Raw genomic sequence first — 21,825 nt, 5'->3', positions numbered from 1 at the left:
AACGGGGGCTCCTATTTCAGCGACCCAACCAAGAAAACCAGTCCCTGCGGGCGCCTCCCGCCACGCCCAGGCCCGCCCATCTCCGCTCTGGGTGGAATGGAGTCTTCCTCCGCCTACCCGGCAGGCCAAAGTCCCCGCCCCATTCCCTCCTCTTCATTGGCTCTGGTGACCAGCCCCCAGAGCGTTGGCTTCGGATTGGCCGCCGCGGCCGCCGCTCGGCGATCTTCCTGGGGGCGCGAGGCGGGCGTGACTACGCCCCTACGTCGGGACGCTCGGTCGCCGCGGGAGGTGCCGTAATCGCCGCCCAGAAGGCAGGAGGGCGGCTGTTCGAGGAGCTGCTATGGTGCTTAGTTCCCCGGTAGAGCCGACCGAGACGCGGCGGTCGCGGCCATGAAGGTGAGGGGCCGGTGGGGCCGGGCAGTTCCTCCTCGCCTCTCCTAACTGGCCGGGGAGCCTGAAGTGCCTTCCTTTAGTCTCAGCGGTTCTCCCCGCAGACACTCGGAGAGCTCCGCTGGGGGACGTCCCGGGCCGGCATCCGGGCCCTGACCAGCCCAGAGCCGAGATCCTGGTCTCCAGGACCTCTCCAGCTCCCACAGCGGCTCCCTTCAGCGAGCCTGAGGAGTGGGGAGAGGCCGGGCGGCCCCCCCGCGCTCAAGCCTGGTGGGCCCGTCTTTGCTCTTGGCCCTTCCACTCCTCGGGGGCTTAAAGCAGACCCCCTGGTTTCCGCCTCAGCTCTCCATGCCTTTGCCCACAGCGTGCCCTCTCTCGCCCCGAGTCCTTGAACTAACCCAAATGTCGGGAACACTACGGGACTGTCGCAGGACGGAGACTGCAGGACGAAGGGAGGAAGAGTAGTGCGGGGAGTCGTGAGGCTGGGACTAGGCTAACAGGTTAGAAATGCCTCCGGGCGGGGAGCCCACCCTTCTGAAGGATTTCTGCGTAGGCTTGTTATTGGGGCCGTGACCTAGAGCGCTAGCAAACTAGATGTGTCTCCATCGCCACTAGGTACGCAGCAAGTAATTTGACAGCTTGAGTTCTTCAAGGTGGGTGTGAGAGCGTGGGAGCATCAGTGAGTGAGAAGTTTAAGAAAAGGGGGAAGGGGGGAGATTCTGGCCTACTTTTGGGAGCTGATTTTCTCAACTTGATCTCAGAGTTCTAAAGAGCTCTGTGTACGACAGTCAATTCGGGTATTGATTCATCTGCTGATCTCAAACCAAGTGGGGTGAGTCGTAAAGTGATACTCTTTCAGACCCAGACGATTTCTTTAATCCCTGTGAAGAGGCGTGTTTGTTGTGGGTAAGGGAACTAACAAGAGTGAACTGCTAGCTTAAAACTACCCTCACAGAGCCTCAGAAATTTGCTGTGGAAGATTGACAGGGAGTGCCAAGTGGCTAGAGAAATTCAGCAGATATTTTCTTGAAGGTTTCCTTTGTGTTAGTGAGAGGGAGACTTGCGGAGTTGGAGTAATTGAAAATGAGATCTCTCACCTTTTAGGAGTTTGCCAATCAAGAGAAGAGACGTTCTCAGGTAACCACGTTACAAAGCAGAATATGACATAAGGTATCAAAAGCAAAATGCTAAAAAGCAAAAAAGGATATTTCTGGCCTCAGTAAACAAGATTTTTGGAAATAGGAAACTTTTGAACTGTGTGTTAAAGTGTGAAGATAATAGATATTAAAATATCCAAAACTAGCTTTCTTTGCTGCAAACCATCATCTTGCTGTGTTAAGATTCAGAAACAAAATAGGGATCTTTATATATATCTTTATATGTATACACACACATATGTGTATGCATGTATATGCATATGGCCTCAAAGAATGTCAGTATCTTGTTTAGTATTAACTTTGTGACCCATCAATGAACTAGGTGGAGAAAGAGAAAAGTAGTGACAGGTCCAGTGTTGAAATTAAAAAAAAAATTTTTTTTTGTTTTAAGGATTTTATTTATTTACTTGCCAGAGAGCAAGAGGACAAGCAGTGGGAGCCTCAGGCAGAGGCAGAAGCAGGCTCCCCACCAAGTAAAGGAGCCCCATGTGGGATTCCATCCCAGGACCCTGGGATCATGACCTGAGCCACCCACGCATCTCCAGTGTTGAAAAATTTTTTTTTTTAATTTTATTTATTTATTTGACAGAGAGAAATCACAAGCAGGCAGAGAAGCAGGCAGAGAGAGAGGAGGAAGCAGGCTCCCTGCTGAGCAGAAAGCCCGATGTGGGGCTCGAACTCAGGACCTGGGATCATGACCTGAGCCGAAGGCAGCGGCTCAACCCACTGAGCCACCCAGGCGCCCCTCCAGTGTTGAAATTTTTAATCAAGTTCTTTAAAATCAATTTATGGGGAAGACTGTGCTTTCTGAGTTGACATTTTAGAAAAAAAGTTTGGTGGTAGTTGAAAATGTAGAAAAGATAACATACTTTAAGAAGCAAAAAATAGACACCAGTCTGTGCAAGAGGACTGTTATGAAGATAGCTGCTTTTCATTTATGTTTTTATGGAAAGTGGATTCCTGAAATACAGGATTTGGGCTATTGTTTATTTTTTATTTTTTTTTAAGTTTTTTAAAAATTTATTTGACAGTGATCACAAGTAGGCAGAGAGGCAGGCAGAGACAGAGAGTGGGGAAGCAGGCTCCCTGCTGAGCAGACCCCCTCTCCCCCCATGTGGGGCTTGATCCCAGGACCCTGGGATCACGACCTGAGCCGAAGGCAGAGGCTTTAACCCACTGAGCCACCCAGGCGCCCCTATTGTTTATTATTTAACTTTGTTTAAAATTGAAATTAATTGTGAACATGCTCATCTAGATTTCTGGGCAGGGTCAGTGATTCCTGATGCCATGGAATCCTAACATGTGAAGTTCACTGAAGCAAGCACTTCTTTCAGGGGAATTAAAATTACTTTTGAGAGTTAAACAATCAGAAAATTATATCTTGGGGCGCCTGGGTGGCTCAGTGAGTTAAGCCGCTGCCTTCAGCTCAGGTCATGATCTCAGGGTCCTGGGATCGAGCTCTTCATCGGGCTCTCAGCTCAGCGGGGAGCCTGCTTCCCCCTCTCCCTCTGCCTGCCTCTCTGCCTACTTGTGATCTCTCTCAAATAAATAAAATCTTTTTTTTTTTTTAAAGATTTTATTTATTTATTTGACAGAGATCACAAGTAGGCAGAGAGGCAGGCAGAGAGAGAGGAAGGGAAGCAGGCTCCCTGCTGAGCAGAGAGCGCGATGCGGGGTTCGATCCCAGGACCCTGGGATCATGACCTGAGCTGAAGGCAGAGGCTTTAACCCACTGAACCACCCAGGCGCCCCTCAAATAAATAAAATCTTAAAAAAAAAAAAAGAAAATTACATCTTCACTCAACCCCAGGAGTAGCTGATTTTAGTATGTGTAGAATGGGTACTTACTTTCTTCCTTTAACTTGTTTGTTTACAAACTGATGTTTTGAAGTAAGTTTTGCCTCTCAAAAACTCAAGTAACTGTTTAACCTTAGAATAGCATCTAATTAATTCCCTCTAAGGGGTTTTAAAAACCCAAATTGGTGTCCTATATTGATTTAATCCTCCTTCCTGTTTTTCCGTATTTATATTGAGCACACCCCTGATTGTACTAATCATGTTCATTCTTTCAAGTTCAAAATAAAAATTAAGGAGAAAGAAATCTGTTGGATATAATTTCCTTTGCGGTTTTTGTTTTGTTTTGTTTTGTTTTTCTCTGAAAGGTGGGGGAGTGGTGCTAAGGATCAGGTATACTATTTAAAAACAAAACAAAACCCAAATAAGAGGAAGGTAATATTTATGATCTCCAGAACACCTTACTCTAAAATTCCATCTATCAGTTTGGCCAAATTTCCTACCTAAAAATATGCATTTTTAAGATCAGCATCTGTTTTTGCAGCCTGCTTAATGTCCAGATTGTATGAGAGAAAGAATTTAGGATGTAGAATTTCCTCCTTTGTGGTATATGGTCTGATTATTTGGTAATGTAAAAGGTAGAGTTTCTTGCAAATTTTATTTCAGTTGAGGCAGCAGTTTCAACATGAGATGCTTTCACATTTTAAGGAGCATATTCTTCTCAAATGGCTGTACATAGGGACACCTGGATGGCTCAGTCATTAAGCATCTGCCTTCAGCTCAGGTCATGATCCCAGGGTCCTGGGATCGAGCCCCCACATGAGGCTCCCTGCTCAGCAGGAAGCCTGCTTCTCCTCCTACTCCCCCTGCTTGTACTCCCTCTCTCACTGTCTCTGTCAAATCAATAAAATCTTTAAAAAAAAAAAAAAAAGTGGCTCTAAATAGGTTAAACGTTTTTGATAATTATCTCAACTTCTCAACTGTTTCTTCTGTTTTTCTTTGTTTTTTTTTTCTGCTATTCCTAAGTTCTGTAGGAAAGCTTAAACTAACTGAAATTTAAACTTTATTTTTTAAAATTATTTTTTTCTATCACTGGTGCTAAGATTTGAAACATCTTTTCATGTTGCTTAACACAAGGACATTGAGTTTTAGCAAACAAAGTTGTTTGGAGTTGAAAATAACACATATGGTGAGTGAATTCTCCAAGGAAGCCTTCATTATTGGAAGAACTGAATTTCTGCTTGGTCCCAGTAGCTTCATACAACATCCAAGAAAATACTCTTGAATTTGAAATTTGGAAGTTTTTCTTTAATGTAGCTGTATACGGTATTATATTTAATTTAGAGTTACGGCAAGCAACTCTTAGGAGATGGCATTATTATTATTGCTCTTTACCTATTTTAATCAAAGGAAATAATATAGGGGCACCTAGCTGGCTCAGTTAGTAGAGCTTGTGACTCTTAGAGTCGTGAGTTCAAACCCCATATTGGGTGGAGAGCTTACTTTAAAATAAAAAAAAGTATTAGAATATGATCATTAGTTTTCTGCTGTTTTCAAATCCATGAACTTTTTCATTGATTGTCATTTAATCTTCATGGAAACCAGCATGGTTTCTTCTTCTTTTTTTTTTTTTCTTAAAGATTTTATTTATCAATTTTTGAGAGTATGGGCACACAAGTGCACAAGCAGGGGGAGCACCAGGCAGAGAGCAGGGAGCCCAACATGGGGCTCTGTTGGAGGACCCTGGGATCATGACCTGAGCTGAAGGCAGACACTTAACTGACCAACTGAGCCACCCAGGTTCCCCAGCATGGCTTTTCTTATTATTCATTCTAGTTTGCCTGGTTATTATATTTGGTGGAATTTTTTTTTTTTTAAGATTTTTATTTATTTATTTGACAGAGATCACAAGCAGGCAGAGAGGAAGGGAAGCAGGCTTCCTGCTCAGCAAAGAGCCCGATGCAGGGCTTGATCCCAGGACCCTGGGATCATGACCTGAGCCACCCAGGCGCCCCTGGTGGAATCATTAAAAGTGATCACATCCTGGGACGCCTGGGTGGCTCAGTGGGTTAAGCCACTGCCTTCGGCTCGGGTCATGATCTCAGGGTCCTGGGATTGAGTCCCGCGTCGGGCTCTCTGCTCAGCAGGGAGCCTGCTTCCCTTTCTCTCTCTCTGCCTCTGTCTACTGTGATCTCTCTCTGTCAAATAAATAAATAAAATCTTTAAAAAAAAAAAAAGTGATCACATCCTGATGTGGTTTAGAATAAGATTCAAAATTTGTAGCAAACTTTTAAAAATTGAGCGTTTTGGAATTATCCCCCCCCCCCCAATAGGGATTCTAAAAGCACATTAGGGGGCACCTGGGTGGCTCAGTGGGTTAAGCCTCTGCCTTCAGCTCAGGTCATGATCCCAGGGTCCTGGGATCGAGCCCCACATTGGGCTTTCTGCCCAGCAGGGATCCTGCTCCCCCCCTCTCTGCCTGCCTCTCTGCCTACTTGTGATCTCTCTCTCTGTGTCAAATAAATAAAATCTTTTAAAAAAGCACATTAGATCACACACAAACACACACACCTACACAAAGATGGTTGAACCTTGAGGCCATTTGAAAACTGGCACTGTGCCGGAATGATGCTTGGTTATCATTCTTACAAAGACAACACATTTTCTCTTGGTTTTGTTGACTGAAATGGTGATTCAGAATGGACTTATGTTGTGTGAATCTGAGGAATCTGAGAGAGTGCTTGTAATATTGGTGGTGTATCATGGAAACAAATGTCACAGCAGTGGAAACTCAGTCCCACTCGCACACAAATTGTTTAGGCTTATGAATACACTCCCCTTCCCTCCTTTATATTCCTGCAGAGGGGAGAGACTTTCTGATTCATCCTCTAGGAAGAAACAATATAGGACAAACACTTGCAGCCTTTATGCTATCAGAGAAAGAAGAGAAACTTTTATGTTGGTGAGTTTTTAGTACAGGAGCCAAACAGCACTTTCTGGGACCTACTCCAATCTGTCTTCCTATGGGGTGATAGCATTCTGGTCAACTAGATGGTAAGCTTCTGTTGGTCAGCTTTGCTGGTGACTGATGTGTTATCAAGACTGATGGGCTATAGAGCTAAAGGTATGCTTTCACATTTAAACTACTGTTTGCATTATTTCTTAATTAGTTTCAAACTGGGAGTACAAGAAAAGGTAGTTACTGCCCCTCTACGATCTTGGTGCACCGGCTTTGGAAAAAAAACACAAGAACTGGCATTGGATACCAGAATAACATGAGGAGATCTAGGTGTCTGAGCCAGTCTGGACAGGAAGCTTTAGAATTTGATTTTGTACCATGGGCCATGTATGTGTTTAATGTGATACCTTGTTCTGACTAATACAAGCCAGGCAGGCCATGTCCCATAATTATTCAAGAGCAATTTTGGCCTAAGGTGGTATGTAGGAAATTAGATTATGCAAATCCATTTATTTTTCACTAGTCATTGGTGGGTAGAAAATAAACTGCAAACAGCTAAGTTCCCTGAGTTAGTTTTGTGCCAGGCATAGGTAGATAGTTGCCTTATTCAGTTATTCTCCATTTTTGAACTACATTTATTGTCAAGGAAGGAAACGTAGCCATCTTTACAGATTGTTCTTTCCAATCTCTTAGATTCATGTGGGTTAGCCCGTAAAGTCCTGCTGTCAGCCATGGTCCCAAGTAGGATTTAGAATTGTTAGTCACGTAAGCCCAGATCATAGCTGTAGTTTTCAGAGATCCAAACTTTGGCCTCACTCATGGAAAGGGTAGCTTTTTTTTAATCACACAAGGGTCACCATACCTTGCGTTTGGAATCAGGGCAGGGCAACAACCCAATTTACTACAAATTTAGAAGCCAAAGGGCTGTGCTTTCTGCACTGTCTAAGGAATTAGGTTTGCCCAGAAAATCTAGGAGGAAATGGAATGGTTTGGAAAATGTTTCAATCTTACCACTAGAAGGTGAATAGAGAGTGAGTAAAAGACAAAAGAAGGGAATGCAGGCTGCTTAAACTGGTGGAAGGTATTAAAGAATGGGGAAGACAGAGAGAAAGAACCCGAACCCGGGTCTCTAAAGCTTTTAAAAGGAAGATGCAAAAGGGGGAAAGCTTTTTGGCTATTACCTTACAAGATCTGGTAACTGGGCTCCAAGGAAATAGAGGCAGAGTCGGGAACTCAGAGGATCAGCTGGCATGTTCCCTCTCCACATCCCCTTGAAGATCCCACATTCAGTAAACTTTTGGGTCAGTGCTCTCTGAAATAGTTTCCTAATTGCTTTTATAGATTCTGTCACTTGAAATTTGGGACTGTCATGGCAAGTAGTAACAAAATTTGGACAGTTGAGAAGGGAAAGATTGGTTTAGGATACTTCAAGCATTATTAAGTGAATATGAAGGTGATGGTTGTGAGGTAGGGATACCTGTGCCCTGAGGGGACATGCAGAAAAAATTTTGGAAATTGGGACTTTACAGGAAGTGCTAGAAGATGAAACCTACCAAAGGGGTGGCAGGGAGATGGAGCCCAACTAGACCTGGGGAGAGTCATCTTCTGTGAATGGATTCTTCAACTTGGAGATGAAGGACAAAAATAGTTTGAACAATGGTGGGTTTTGTCCCAGAAATCACTGTCTTCCTAGTATGAGAGATTTCACACAAAACATGTAGAGGAATAAGTTAGGAAATAAAAAGTTAAGGCCAGAAAGCAAAGAGTAAATGAAATGAGGGAATAAATGAAAAATGAAGGAAGGTACCAATTTCAGCAAAAGTTCCAGGCCAATATGTGGAAAGGAACTAATTTAAGCAAAAGTTCCAGGCCAATATGTGGAAAGGAACTAATTTAAGAATCCATGAGATGGTTAGAAACTCAGCCAAGCCTTTCTGAAGGGATTAGGGGAGACTATAGAGGGAGAAGCAACACTGGAGACATGACCCACTCTTATGGGGAAAAATTGTCAGCAGGTTGTGAGGAGTGTTTGGCTAACGTCTTGCTCCTGGAACTCTAGGGGAACAGGCTTTAGAAGTAACCACAGCCCCTTCTCATCAGCATTCTGTTGAGTGGTCTTCAGCTAAAACCATGTAGGCAGGAAGAGGGCACCTAAACCGAGCAGTTGTTCACCCTTTAACCTTCACTGTAATACAAATCACTTGTGGAACCTAAAAAAAAAAAAAAAAAAAAAATTCTGGGTACACCCAGCTGGCTCACTCTGTGGAGTATGTGGACTCTTGGTCTCAGGGTTGTGAGTTTGAGCCCCATGTTGGGGGTGGAGATTACTTAAAAAAAAAAAAAAAAAATCTGATGCTTCAGGTTATACCCCAGACCAGTTAAGTCAGAATATCTGAGGTGGGACCCAGGCATCAGGATTTCTTAAGGCTCCCTTGTTGAGGCCAACCATGACTTTCTGGGCCACTTCACAGGCCTGTGTAATTTCCTATCAAGAGACCTTGACAGAAGCTGCTGTGGTACAGGACTGAAAATACCTGCTCCCAAGAAGTCGGGGAGGTTCAAATCACCAAAGAAATCACTTTCATTTCAGCACTGGGATGCCAGAAAACAAGGGACTTAGCAGGGAATGGAATGGATTTTTTTAAAATATGCTGGATGTGAAAGAAAGGTACTTCAAATAAAACTAGTGACTGGAGCTTCCACGATTTCAAATTTTGATCTTAGAAGAAGGCTGGGGTGTGGCAAACGCTATCATTAGAGGGTAACAGTACACATACGTAGGTTTACCCTTGAGTGTGATGTTAAGAGTATTTTCTTATTGGGAGATTTTGTCTAAGTTCACAGATCTAATGAAGCTGAGACCTAGGTCTTTTCACGTGTTTCCTCTTTCCCTTTGCTATGGTCTTTGGCTGAGTTATGCCAAATATTAGGTTGTAGTAAAATGTTTTTTTGCCTGGGACAACACTTTAGGAGTTGGCTTGAGCTTTGTTTTTTATTTTGTTATAAGATGCCTGAAAGACGATAGGAGTGTTCTTTTCACTGTTTTTCCTTTCACTGTTTTCACTTCTTTCCCTTCTGAAGAGGAAATTCTCTCCCCTTTATAGAAATAAGGAATGGGATGAAATTGTGACTCTCCAGTATTGATGCCTGTATAGAGATTCTACCTGTTTTCCCAAAATAAATCCTCCTTTTCCCTTTACTAGAGCTGTGAATATTTTCAGCTTAGAATTTTTTTTTTTTTTTAAGATTTTATTTATTTATTTATTTGACAGAGAGATCACAAGCAGGCAGAGAGGCAGGCAGAGAGAGAGAGGAGGAAGCAGGCTCCCTGCTGAGCAGAGAGCCCGATGCGGGGCTCGAACCCAGGACCCTGAGATCATGACCTGAGCCGAAGGCAGCGGCTTAACCCACTGAGCCACCCAGGCGCCCCTTTTTTTTTTTTTTTTTTTTAAGATTTTATTTATTTGACAGAGATCACAAGTAGGCAGAGAGAGAGGGAGAAGCAGGTTCCCCGCCGAGCAGAGAGCCTGATTCGGGGCTCAAGCCAGGACCCTGAGATAATGACCTGAGCCAGAGGCAGAGGCTTAACCCACTGAGCCACCCAGACGCCCCCAGCTTAGAATTTTAATGATTATACTCATTAATAGAGTTTGAAAATGTGTACTCTTCCTTAACTCTCATTGTAAAACTGCTTTCTGGTAGAACGAGCTGTGACAGCGCTGCTTGTAAGCGGGAGTATCATTTGAGATTTCATGCCTGCTGGGCCAGAATCCTTTTTACCTGTAATACTTTCTCCACTAGTCACAATTGGATCTTTCTAGGCGGCATGCAAAATTTGATGTTACATTACCTGTAAAAAGGTGATGCAAAGAAACCTGTTAGTTCTTACCAGTCATGGTGATGGAGCTAGATGCTGTAGAAGAAGGGAGTTGTGTTCACGAGGAGCTTGTCGGTGAGTCCGGGCGGCAGCATCACTGGGAATCGGAAAGGGGATAAAAGCCAACACAGCTGTTTAATTGTTTACTACCTAGATCAGCAGGAAGCCGAAGCTCACCGAAAACTGCTACTTTAAACTAGAATGAAGAAGAGTTTATTCCAGTGGTACTTTCTGTAGTTGAGGTGTTTCGCCCCCAAAAATGATATGTATAAGTTGAATTCCCCCCCTCCCCCCCCCGCGCAATGGCAAACTTGAAAACCATTTTTTTAAAAATTCCAGTATAATTAACAGTGTTACATTAGTTTCAGGTGTACTGCAAATTGAATTTTTATTTTATTCTTTAAAGATTTTATTTATTTGATTGAGTGACAGAGTGTGAGCACAAGTCAGGGGAGGGGCAGAAGGAAAGGGGGAAGCAGGCTCCCACCTGAGCAGGGAGTCTGATTTGGAGAGGGCTCGATTCCAGGGCCCCGAGATCATGAGCTGAGCCAAGGCAGATGCTTAACCAACTGAGCTACCTAGGTGCCCCACAAATTGAATTTTTAAAAACATTTTCGGTTTTAAGAGCTCACTTTTTTTTTTTTTAAAGTAATCTCTGTGTCTAACGTGGGGCTTGAACTTATGACCCTGAGATCCAGAGTCACATATTTCCACTGACTGAGTCAGTCAGGCGCTCCAGCAGCTCATCGTTTAAAGTTCTGAGGATGAATCTTTTGCTAAAAGAACACTTAAAAAAAAAAAGATTTTATTTATTTATTTGACAGGAGAGAAGGGGAGAGAGGGAGCACAAGGAGGCAGAGAGGGAGAGGGAGAAGCAAGCTCCCCGCTGAGCAGGGAGCCTGACGCGGGGATCCATCCCAGGACCCTGGGACCATGACCAGAGCCGAAGGCAGATGCCCAACGACTGAGCCACCCAGGCGCCCCTAAAAGAACACTTTTTTAAAAAATTAATTTTAAAAGTTTTTATTGAAGTGTAGTCGACATACAGCGTTACCTTAGCTTCAGGTGTGTAATGTAATGACTTGACACGTCTGTACGTTGTGTGCTCGCCGCAAAGAAGAACACCCACTTTAAACGAACTTAATCTGGATTTTCATGCTTTTATGTTTAAACATCATGTCTCTAGAGTCTGAGGTATGTATTTATTTAGAGGTGTGAACTATTAATGATAATTTAACCTGACTTTTAAAGGCATCACTGTTTCTCTAGAATTATAGGGTGTGAAGGTATGTAATACTCAAGTCAGTGACCCTGAGACTTGAGACAGTTTGAACCCTGTATTGTGGTTTCTTATTGCTTTACCTTCTCCTTCCCCTATATTTAGTATAGCATTATGTGTGGGAAGTAGCAAGAATAGCATGAGTCTTCTAGAGCATTCTGAATAGCCCTTAAAGGTTGTTTTTTAAAAAAGTTTCTAAAGAGCTTGTTGGACAAAGTAAATGTTTGATAGAGTTAGATAATAAAGTCTGGAACTATGTTGCCATTTTAACTAAATCACATCTCACCTACCTGGACTTCCATTACCTATCACATAATCTAGAGTCTAGAATGTGCTTAAGAATCAGGACAAGGGGTAAAAGCTCACTGGTTCCAAACACTATAGCTCTTATACCTTTGCATGGGAAAGTGCCTTGAGTGCTCACTGAAAATATATTTTCATATGTACTTCTGACCAGCTTGGTTATCCGGTTGCTGAGTCTACAGTAAAAAAGGAAACTGGTTGCTGGAGGTGAGTATAATGTGAGCAGTGGTGAGAGACAGGAGGGAAGAGACAGGAGGAAAAAAAAGGCAGTACATTAATTTCCGGTCATTTAGTGGAGTGACAAATAGCCCTTACGCCCTGGAAGGTCACTACCGTTATCCAGTCATCAGAAATTGTGTTTAGTATTTTCATTTTGAAAAGATAGGATCACTGCTTTTTAAAAATAGTTTTTTAACATCAAAGTAATGTATTTATAAAGAGTTTGGACGGTAGAGAAAAACTCAAGAAAATAGATTTATACAAGTTATATTAAACCCTAGAGCTTCAGTGGGCATTTTGATGTTTTCCCAGTCACTTTTTCAAAATAAAATTTGTATGTGCCATAGTTTATTATGCATGGCGACAAATGAGAGAACAGACGTTTAATGAAATTAAGTAATTTGAATTTATATTCTGTTTTCTAAGTGATAGCTGGGAAAATCTCCCTTAACCTGTAGGACAGCGCTATCTAGTACAGTGATCACCAGGTGAAGATTGCCAGAATACAGGGTGCTCAGTCTAGTTTGAATTTCAGATAAACAGCAAACGGCTGTGCTGGTGTGAGCATATCCCACATGTTGCACAGCCTGTACTTCTGTCCAGTCATTTTTCTCTGTGTGCATGTATCTCTGTTTCAGTGTTATGTGGATTTTTTTTTTTTTACAAAATTGGGTTCATATTGTATCTTTTCCTTTTGCTTAATGATGTCACAAGTTTCCCCATTTCCAAATACTCTATGAAAATACCAGAAATTACCTTTCCAAAGAGCTTAAAATTTTAATGCTTCAAAGAATAATCTGTCAAAACCACAGTGAGATATCCTCTCACACCTATTAGAATGGCTATTATAAAAAAGACAGGAAATAATATGTGTTGGCGAGGATGTGGAGGAAAGGGAACCCTTGTACACTGTTGGTGGGAATGTAAATTGGTGTAGCCACTGTGGAAAACAGTTCCATTGAAAATGGAACTATCATAATCCATCCATTCCATTTTGGGCATTTATTTGAAGAATATGAAAACACTGACTCAAAAATCTATACATTCCCTATGTCCACTGCAGCATTATTCACAATAATCAAGATAGGAAAACCCAAGTGTCCCTTGGTGGATGAACAGATAAAGAAGCGGGGAGTGGGTGCATGTAATGGAATACTACCCAGCCATCAAAAAGGAGGAAATCTTGCCATTTCTAACAACACAGGTGGACCTTGAGGGAATTATGCCAAGTGAAACAAGTCAGGCAAAGAGGGAAGAATACTGTGTGATCTTACTAATATGTGGAATTTAAAAAACAAAACAAACGAACAAAGTCATAAAGCAGATTGGTGGTTACTAGAAGGGAAAGGGATCAGAGGAGGGGTAAAATGGCTGAAGGGGCTCAACCGTATGGTGATGGATGGGGATTAGACTTGTGATCACCTTGTAGTGTATACAAATGTCGAATTATAATGGACACCTAAAATTCATTAACCAGTTTCATTCCTTAGAAGGATAATCTTAGTTATTTAGGGCAAATGTACTTTTCCAGATTGGCATTCCCTGAAGTTCCCAGAGAGCCCAGGTTCCACTCAGCTTTAAACTGTGGTCCTGTGTTCCTTTCCAGGCGGGTGCCACATCTATGTGGGCTTCGTGCTGTGGACTGCTGAATGAAGTCATGGGAACAGGAGCTGTCAGGGGCCAGCAGTCAGGATTTGCAGGAGGCACCGGTCCATTCAGATTTGCACCAAACTCTGATTTTTCCGCTTACCCACCAGCACCTACGGAAGGGCCCAATATAGTTTGCAAAGCCTGTGGACTTTCATTTTCAGTCTTTAGAAAGAAGGTAAGTTGGATGAAATGTTACATACAAAAGACACATTACTTAATTATATGTTGAATGCTAACGAATCATTTCTTTTCATTAAAATTACCAAAAATCGTTATTAACCATTTCCCATTCAGAAGAGTACTTAACTGGGGGTGCCTGGGTGCACAGTCGGTTAGGTGTCTGCTTTTGGCTTGGGTCGTGATCTCCAAGGTCCTGGGATCGAGCCCCGCATTGGGCTTCCTGCTCAGCGACGAGTCTGCATTTCTGTCTCCCTCTGCCCTTCCCCCTATACACACTCATGTTCTTTTTCTCTCTCAAATACATAAATAGTATCCTTAAAAAAAAGTACTCAGTTGAAGGGACTGTATTACTGTTCAAATAAATGTTCTGTGTTTCACATGTTACTCAGGCATCTTGTCTTCTGAGCTCTGTATACTTTGATTCTTCCTGATTATGCTTATGTTTTGGAACAAGAGATTTAATTAGTCTGCAGTTTTGTTCAGAGATGATTTATTTTAACTGACCTCAAGTTTCAAAAAATGTATCCCTACCAACATTTTTTTTTTTTTTTAAGAGAGAGCATGAGAGGGGAAAGGGTTAGAGGGAGAAGCAGGCTCCCCACTGAGCAGGGGGACTTGATACCCAGACTCTGGGATCATGACCTGAGCTGAAGGCAGTCGCTTAACCAACTGAGCCACTCAGGTGTTCCCCTACCCACGATCTTTTTTTTTTTTTTAAGATTGTGTTTATTTGACAGAGCACAAACAGGGGGAGTGACAGGCAGAGGGAGAAGCAGGCTCCCTGCTGAGTGAGGAGCCCAAGACTCCATCCCAGGACCGTGGGATCATGACCTGAGCTGAAGGCAGACGCTCAACCAGCTGAGTCACCCAGGCACCCCCTACCCACATTTGTAACCGGAAGTGAAGAAATTAGTGAAAGACAACCACTGTGTAGAGATTCAGCTTAAAACACTTGGGCTAGGGACGCCTGGGTGGCTCAGTTGGTTAAGCAGCTGCCTTCGGCTCGGGTCATGGTCCCAGCGTCCTGGGATCGAGTCCCACATCAGGCTCCTTGCTTGGCAGGGAGCCTGCTTCTCCCTCTGCCTGCCATTCTGTCTGCCTGTGCTCACTCTCTCTCCCTCTCTCTCTCTGACAAATAAATAAATAAAATCTTTAAAAAACAAAAAAAAAACAAAAAAAACCACTTGGGCTAAAACAGTTATTTTCTCTAAGACAGAAAGTCATTTTTTCTGAGACCCAGTCTCAGAAAATTACGAGGCTGTCTCACAGTCATTGATGTCAGTTCAGTCCTCCTAAGTATGGCAGGAACAAGGTGTTCACTTGTGGGAACAATGTGGCGAGCAGAAAGGACCACAGCTTAGTGTCGTCTTCGAGCTTTACTAGTGCAGTGACTCTGAGCGTGATGAAGGCTCAGTCGGATACAGATGACTGTACTAGTGAGATCCTCTGCTTTGAATGACCTTGAGAGATAATTTGCCCTTCTCTTTCCCTCTGTGGTCTCCCTGTCCACCTCCCCCCACCCCACCTTCAGCTTCTCTTTCAATGGGGAAATAGTTGACATAGGAAAAGAGTAGGAAGAGTTTGTGGTTGTGCTTTCTGCTCCACGTGGTTCAAGTCTTCTCTGTTCTGCTAATTACATGTTTGCGCCAAGGGGTGGAAAGGTTTTAATTCACTAACACAAGAGTGTATGTTTTTCTTAAAGGGCTGTATTTGAACTTCTGTGCATCCAAACTGCTTCAGCAGTGCGTGTTTTGATTTTCGTGGCTTTTGGAACACGAAGGTGGCTGTGAGAGTAGCCAGGGGCCCTGGGAGACTTCATAAGTTAGAAACTAAAATTGAATTTCAGTAGAAGGCAAAAAGAACACTAGTGCTTTCACAGTGGCCTGTGTCTGGCTATCATTAGCTGCTGCTTTTCTTTCTGTTTTCTTTAGCATGTGTGTTGTGACTGCAAGAAGGATTTTTGCTCCGTTTGTTCAGTCTTACAAGAAAATCTCCGTAGATGTTCCACGTGTCACTTACTACAAGAGACAGCCTTTCAGCGCCCTCAGTTAATGCGACTAAAAGTCAAGGATCTCCGGCAGTATCTCATTCTTCGAAACATCCCAATCGATACCTGTCGAGAGAAAGAAGACTTGGTAGATTTGGTACTCTGCCACCATGGCCTGGGCTCTGAGGATGACCTGGACACGAGCAGCCTGAATTCCTCACGGTCCCAGACTTCTAGCTTTTTTACACATTCATTTTTTTCAAACTATACAGCCCCTTCTGCTACTATGTCTTCATTTCAGGGAGACCTTATGGGTGGAGACCGGACCTTAGGATCTGGGGCGCTGGCACAGGTACGAGGGTATAATTATGCCTAGGGCCTGGCACTGCTAGTTGGCCATATAGGGTGGGACCTTTAGGGCTTCAGAAACCCCCTGGGAGCAGAGGTACCACACGCTACTGAATGCTGTGCGTGCAGGCTCTCCCGCTGTGAGTCTCTGAGCCGAGGTGCTGGGTAGCCCCAAAGTCAACTGTCTGAAGCTCATCGGTCTCTTGACTCTAGTTACTTCAGTTTCCTCCTAAGTTAAATAGTAACTGCTGAAGGAATGACTGTGAAAAGTAGTGTATAAATGTTTGCAAGATTATTTGTCCGTGACCGTGGACACAATGTGTAAGTAAACCTAATGCCCAGTTGGCTTGCTACAGTAAAATTGTTCCAACTTAGATAATGGGAAAAAGCCATCTGAATTAATCAGAGTGTGATTATCTACTAATTTCAAAGAAATGCCAGGGCAGAATATTGTCCCCGTGCGTCAGGGCATCCTGATTGAATAACACACAAGGGCTTGTAATTAATAATTCAGTTTGTATGTATGAGTGATTCTGAAATGCCGAATGGATTGTTTTGAACAATTCTCTCCACATTTAATTCTCTTCCCCGAAGAAAGATGTTAAAAGCAGAGGGGAAGTCTCGTTGCCTTCCAAATAGTCATAAATTAGAGAAGTTCAACCTGGGAGTTATATTATTTTCCCAAATGAGATCTGGCATCACAGCCTTGCAAACACAAGACACATCTGACCTTTGTGCCACTTTTGGGTAGATGACCATTCTTGGAAGGTCGGGGTCTTTGGGTGCTGCAACGTGGTGCTTCAGACCCAGTGCGGTGGAATATTGGAAATTGAGAACTGACCTAAACTATTGTAGAGCTCCAGTCAAAGTCTGAAGAGAAGGATATGGAAGAAGGTACATAACCCAAGTTGAAGGTCTTTCTGTCCTTCGTGAAAAAGAGCAACTCTGATCGTTGAGGAATTGCTAAGAACTAGAACTAGCATCAGCCATCAGCGAAGAGGTCTAGAAAGCATTCTTTAGAATCAGAATGTCTAGGTGCATTGTAGTAGGATTGGTGTCTTTCAGATCGAGGGGGCTGAACTTAGAGCTTTAGCTTCTGTCAGTATCTTCGAGGCTCCAGGTAGACCAGCCTCGCACAGGGCCCTCGATGACGAAGCAGGGCAGCCGCATACACTGACGGCTCTGGCGTTTCACGATGTGGCCTTTCGCAGGGAGTTAATACTCTGGTCAGGAATACACACATAGGAATTTTAAAGATTTTATTTATTTATTTGACAGAGATCACAAGTAGGCAGAGAGGCAGGCAGGGAGAGAGGAGGAAGCAGGCTTCCTACTGAGCAGAGAGTCCGATGTGGGGCTTGATCCCAGGACTCTGGGATCATGACCGAGCGGAAGGCAGAGACTTTAACCTACTGAGCCACCCAGGCACTCCTACACACATAGGAATTTGGCTTCTGAGATATCTTCACAGCAGGTAAATTCTTGATGAAACCATGTGGCTCCCAGCTCTTTGGGAGGAGCAGCAGTGCTCCAGGTCCAAGGTCATCATGGAGTACGCCAGGTGCTGGGGTCATTCTTGGGGAGGATCTGGGGAAGGATTTTTCTCAGTGTTGAATATTGACAAACAGGATGGATCCTGTTAGGAAAATAGGATTCCTGACCTAATCCAGTCGATATGTGTAGGTACAAAGTGAAATCGCTTCAGCAAACACCGAAGAGGAGGAGGATGAAGATGATGAGGATGAAGATGATGAGGAGGAGGATGAGGACGAAGAAAACTTGGAGGAGCAGGTGAGTGCTCCTGTAAAGTTCGCTTTCTTTTTGACACACCAGCGGGCAGGCAGGGCAAGTGCCTATGTGGACTTTTGCTAGATTAGCCTGGGCTGTTTCTTCTGGTTTGAGTGTAGCCTAATAGAGACGGCACTTGAAGAACTGATGAGTCTGGGAGGAGGGTCCAGTGGCGACGGGAGGGTGAGGAGAGGGTGAGGGGAGCATGCGGTTGCCCTCGCTGCGCGAGGTCTGGGTTTGCGGGAACGGAGGTGATGGAAGCCCTCTGTGATCACAGACGCCTGGGCTCTCTAAGAAGCGAGTAAGAGCTTCGCTGTCTGACTTGTCAAGCCTTGAAGATGTGGAAGGAATGAGCGTGCGCCAGCTGAAGGAAATCCTGGCTCGGAATTTTGTCAACTACTCTGGCTGTTGTGAAAAATGGGAGCTGGTGGAGAAAGTCAACCGGTTATACAAAGAGAATGAAGAAAACCAAAAGTCATGTAGGTTTCCTTTTTCTTTCTTCCCCCTATACTTTCCTTCTTTAGAGTTTTACAAATTGAGCTGTTTCAGTCACAGCGAAGTCACATTTTTTGAGAAAATTACATATCCTTTTATCGAACAAATTAGGCGTCCGAATTGGTCGCTGTTAGGTAGTAGGTTTATTATGTGATGTTAGCTCTGAGACCGCCATTGCCACGTGAGTTAGGTCGTCATCTGTTCAGTCTGGTTTTCTTGCCATAATTTGTTAGAACCCTAATGAAATCCCTTGTCTCTGTAAAAATGCGTGCTTTCCCGCTAACTCTTCTGGCAGGCCAATACTTCGGTTCTCTCAATTGTAGCTTTTAAATCCTCACTGGAAAAAAAAAATTCCCTAGAGGCAAAGAAGTGAAGTAGTTCTTAGCGTCAAGTATTAGGTTTCTGTGTGAGTTGGGGAAGCTGAGGTTAAGAATTCCTGATCTATGTATTGATGAGGCATAGAGTGGAAGTCCTTAGGGCCAAGCCATAGAGCGTTTATAGGCAAGAAAAAAAGATTTCAGTGGTGTTCAGATTGACAAATAAGTTCCTATCTATTTTGTTTGTTTGTTTTGAGAGAGAAGGAGCAGGGGGAGGGGTAAAGGGAGAGGGAAAAGCAGACTCCCTGCTGAGCAGGAAGCCCCAAGGGGGTAGATTCCAGGCCCCAGGATCATGGCCTGCATCAAAGGCAGACACTCAACCTACTGAGCCACCCAGGCGCCCTATTATGTTCCTATCTAAACAGTCCTCCCATCATTAACTTTTAATACCTTGAGGTTTTTTTTTCCCCTTCAAATCTGGTTATAATACAGCAATTATTGATAAACACTTAGGTCCAGAATATGCAGGAAGTATTTCGGCATACCCATTTCTAAGATGATACCACAAGGGTAGACACGGGAATCTTAATCCTCAGAGCCTTCCCAGGCTGTGGCTGGGAAACGGTGTTCTGGCGGTGAGGGGAGAGGTCCGTTCACTTAGTAAGCGCAGAGTGTGTACAACTGTGTGGGGCGCGCGCTGGTTGTGCATGGCTGTTCCCACCCTCCGGGGGTTTATGGTAGAGGAGGCCAAGACACGCACGTTTGCCAAAGTGCCTTTTTCAGTTAATTCACTGCTTACTCTGTCCCGGGTCCAATCTCCAGGCCTGTGGAAAACTCCCTTTTGTTTTGACCACAGCTGGAATCTTCCCTAGTTTGACTGGCTTCGGGCACTTCTGGTGTGATTCACCCTAGTAGCCTTTCCTAATAGCCTTGACAGACCCTGGCTCCTCTGCTTTCTGCTCAGAGCTTTTAAGAGTTGGAAGGAAACTTCCATGCAGGAGAGGAGACCACAGCCTAGACTCTGGTTTACTCAGGAGCCCTCCAGTGTCTTCTCTACTGGCCCATCTGTTGTCTTACCCCTTGAATCCTTTCTCCCCAGTCCCCAGTTTTTAAGAACATCTGGACATGGCATTGTTATTTCTCTTAAATTCAGAGACCGTTGGCCCTTCAGGGTTGAATTTCTGTTCGTTCTGACTGAAATCATGACATTCCCATCAGTCCCCTCTACCACCTGTAAAAAGGGATGCCTCGATGTCTGTAGCTCTAGGACCAAATCTCAGGCTGACGTAAATTCTTGAAACTCCTTCAGCACCTTTCTTATTCAGAGCTTGGATCTTCTCAGAACCTAAATCTGGGTCACCGAGCCAGGATGGCCTATCTGCTTACAGTTAGGCAGACTTCAGCTGGTTTCTGAGATCCTTCTAAACTTTCCCCCGAGTACAGGCTACTTGATGTATGACTCTTCAGAACTTTCCTGTCGGTGTAGAGATGAAGCTCTGGAAACTGACTTTTCCCGAGGCCACACAGTTGGGTTGGAAATTCCAATCATGTGCTCTGAGGCCCAGGTATAGGACAACCGTGGGTTTCTTCATTTGCACTTACAGAAGTAATCTCTCCTTATCACGTAAACTTTGAATTAGAGCTATAAAATAGAAGTAAGTAGCTAACATTTGTTGGGCCTTTCCTACCTGGCCATAAGCTAAGCATTTCTCATTTCTTCTTCACAAAATTTCACGAAGTGTGGGCATCCTTATCACTGCCATTTCTAGTGGAGGGACCGGAAGTGCAGAGAAGCTGGGTTATGTCTCCTACAGCCCCGGGCTTGTGCGGGGCTTAGCACCCGTCAGGCAGTGCGGTGCCTGCAGCCCCAGCTCTCTGTTGCTTTTCAGATGGCGAGCGGCTGCAGCTGCAGGATGAGGAAGATGACCGCCTCTGCCGCATCTGCATGGACGCCGTCATCGACTGCGTCCTGCTCGAGTGCGGGCATATGGTCACCTGCACCAAGTGCGGCAAGCGCATGAGCGAGTGTCCCATCTGCCGGCAGTACGTGGTGCGCGCTGTGCACGTGTTCAAGTCCTGAAGCCCAGGTGCTTCCCAATGGCACACTCGCCCCCAAGCTCCATCTCAGACATTTCAATGTATGGAAGCGACTGGAAACTTAACTGTTCAAAGGCTGAAAACTATTTTTAAAAATTATTTTCACTACTAACTGGGGACAGAAAGATCCCTCCTAAGTGGTGGTGACGTTGGTCTGTGCCATACGCCTGCCAGCCCGTGGCTGTGCCAGATTCGCAGGTCCCGCAGAGCTCCATCCCGTGTCCGTGATCAGTGATCGCTGATGAAGTCAGACTGCTTGCGGCATCAGCTGTTGCTCTCTTTGGAGAACAGTTATCCTGTTCTCTTATTTCTCCTTCATCCTATTTTTAACTTAAACTACTCAGATGTTTGAAACTTCTGTTCTCTTTGGATGACATCACTGTCCACAAGTGGCCCACATGTACACACTGAGCAGTGGCCCCTCTGAATGTTCACTTTATTAGTCATGTAGATTTTAAATGCTACTATTTGATGAATGTAAGTTTCCACATTGTTGCTATTTCTGGGTTTAAACATAACTGGGAACAACCAACATTCTGTAGTCAACTTGCCGGGGCCTTAGACTCGACATGTCCGTTTCTGTTCAGGTACAGCTTTTTAGAGCAAGGGCTGCATCTAGCTTCTTTTCGTTAGAGAAGTGTGTGTGTGTTAAATCCTTTATTAATGTGTAATCAGTTTACACTGTTTTGTATAGTGAAAGTGTATTTTCAGTGCTACCGCTAGCTAATTTGAACTTTAGGAATAAAATTAGATTTTAAGAAATGCTTTTGCTTACATTGTCCTTGTCCGTTCCTAATTCACTTGGGTACAGCACAAATGGGTGTCTGCGCCTGGTCTGGCACCCTTCTTCACAGGAGACGGGGAGTACCTTCAAAGACTTGCAGTCTTTGATCTACCTTTGCTGCTGATGTACCAGTAAGCTGAACTACGGACTTGCTGTCTCCTGTGACCAGGTATTGTGCTGGGTGCTTTCTGGTTCTCTTTA

At 44.1% G+C, this 21,825-nt stretch overlaps 1 protein-coding gene across 1 annotated transcript; it reads left to right on the top strand.

The window, feature by feature from the left end:
* Positions 1-270: 270 nt before the first annotated feature.
* RNF34 (ring finger protein 34) lies at positions 271-21,603 on the top strand. The gene is made up of 6 exons (XM_047698544.1): positions 271-396; positions 13,585-13,803; positions 15,740-16,147; positions 17,827-17,934; positions 18,209-18,410; positions 20,633-21,603. Exons 1-6 carry the CDS (start codon positions 391-393, stop codon positions 20,821-20,823), a joined length of 1,134 nt encoding a protein of 377 aa, XP_047554500.1. The 5' UTR covers positions 271-390; the 3' UTR covers positions 20,824-21,603.
* The last annotated feature ends 222 nt before the right edge of the window (positions 21,604-21,825 follow it).

Source organism: Lutra lutra, chromosome 12, assembly GCF_902655055.1.
Source record: "Lutra lutra chromosome 12, mLutLut1.2, whole genome shotgun sequence".
NCBI lineage: Eukaryota > Metazoa > Chordata > Mammalia > Carnivora > Mustelidae > Lutra > Lutra lutra.
This window is presented reverse-complemented; position numbering and strand designations above follow the sequence as displayed.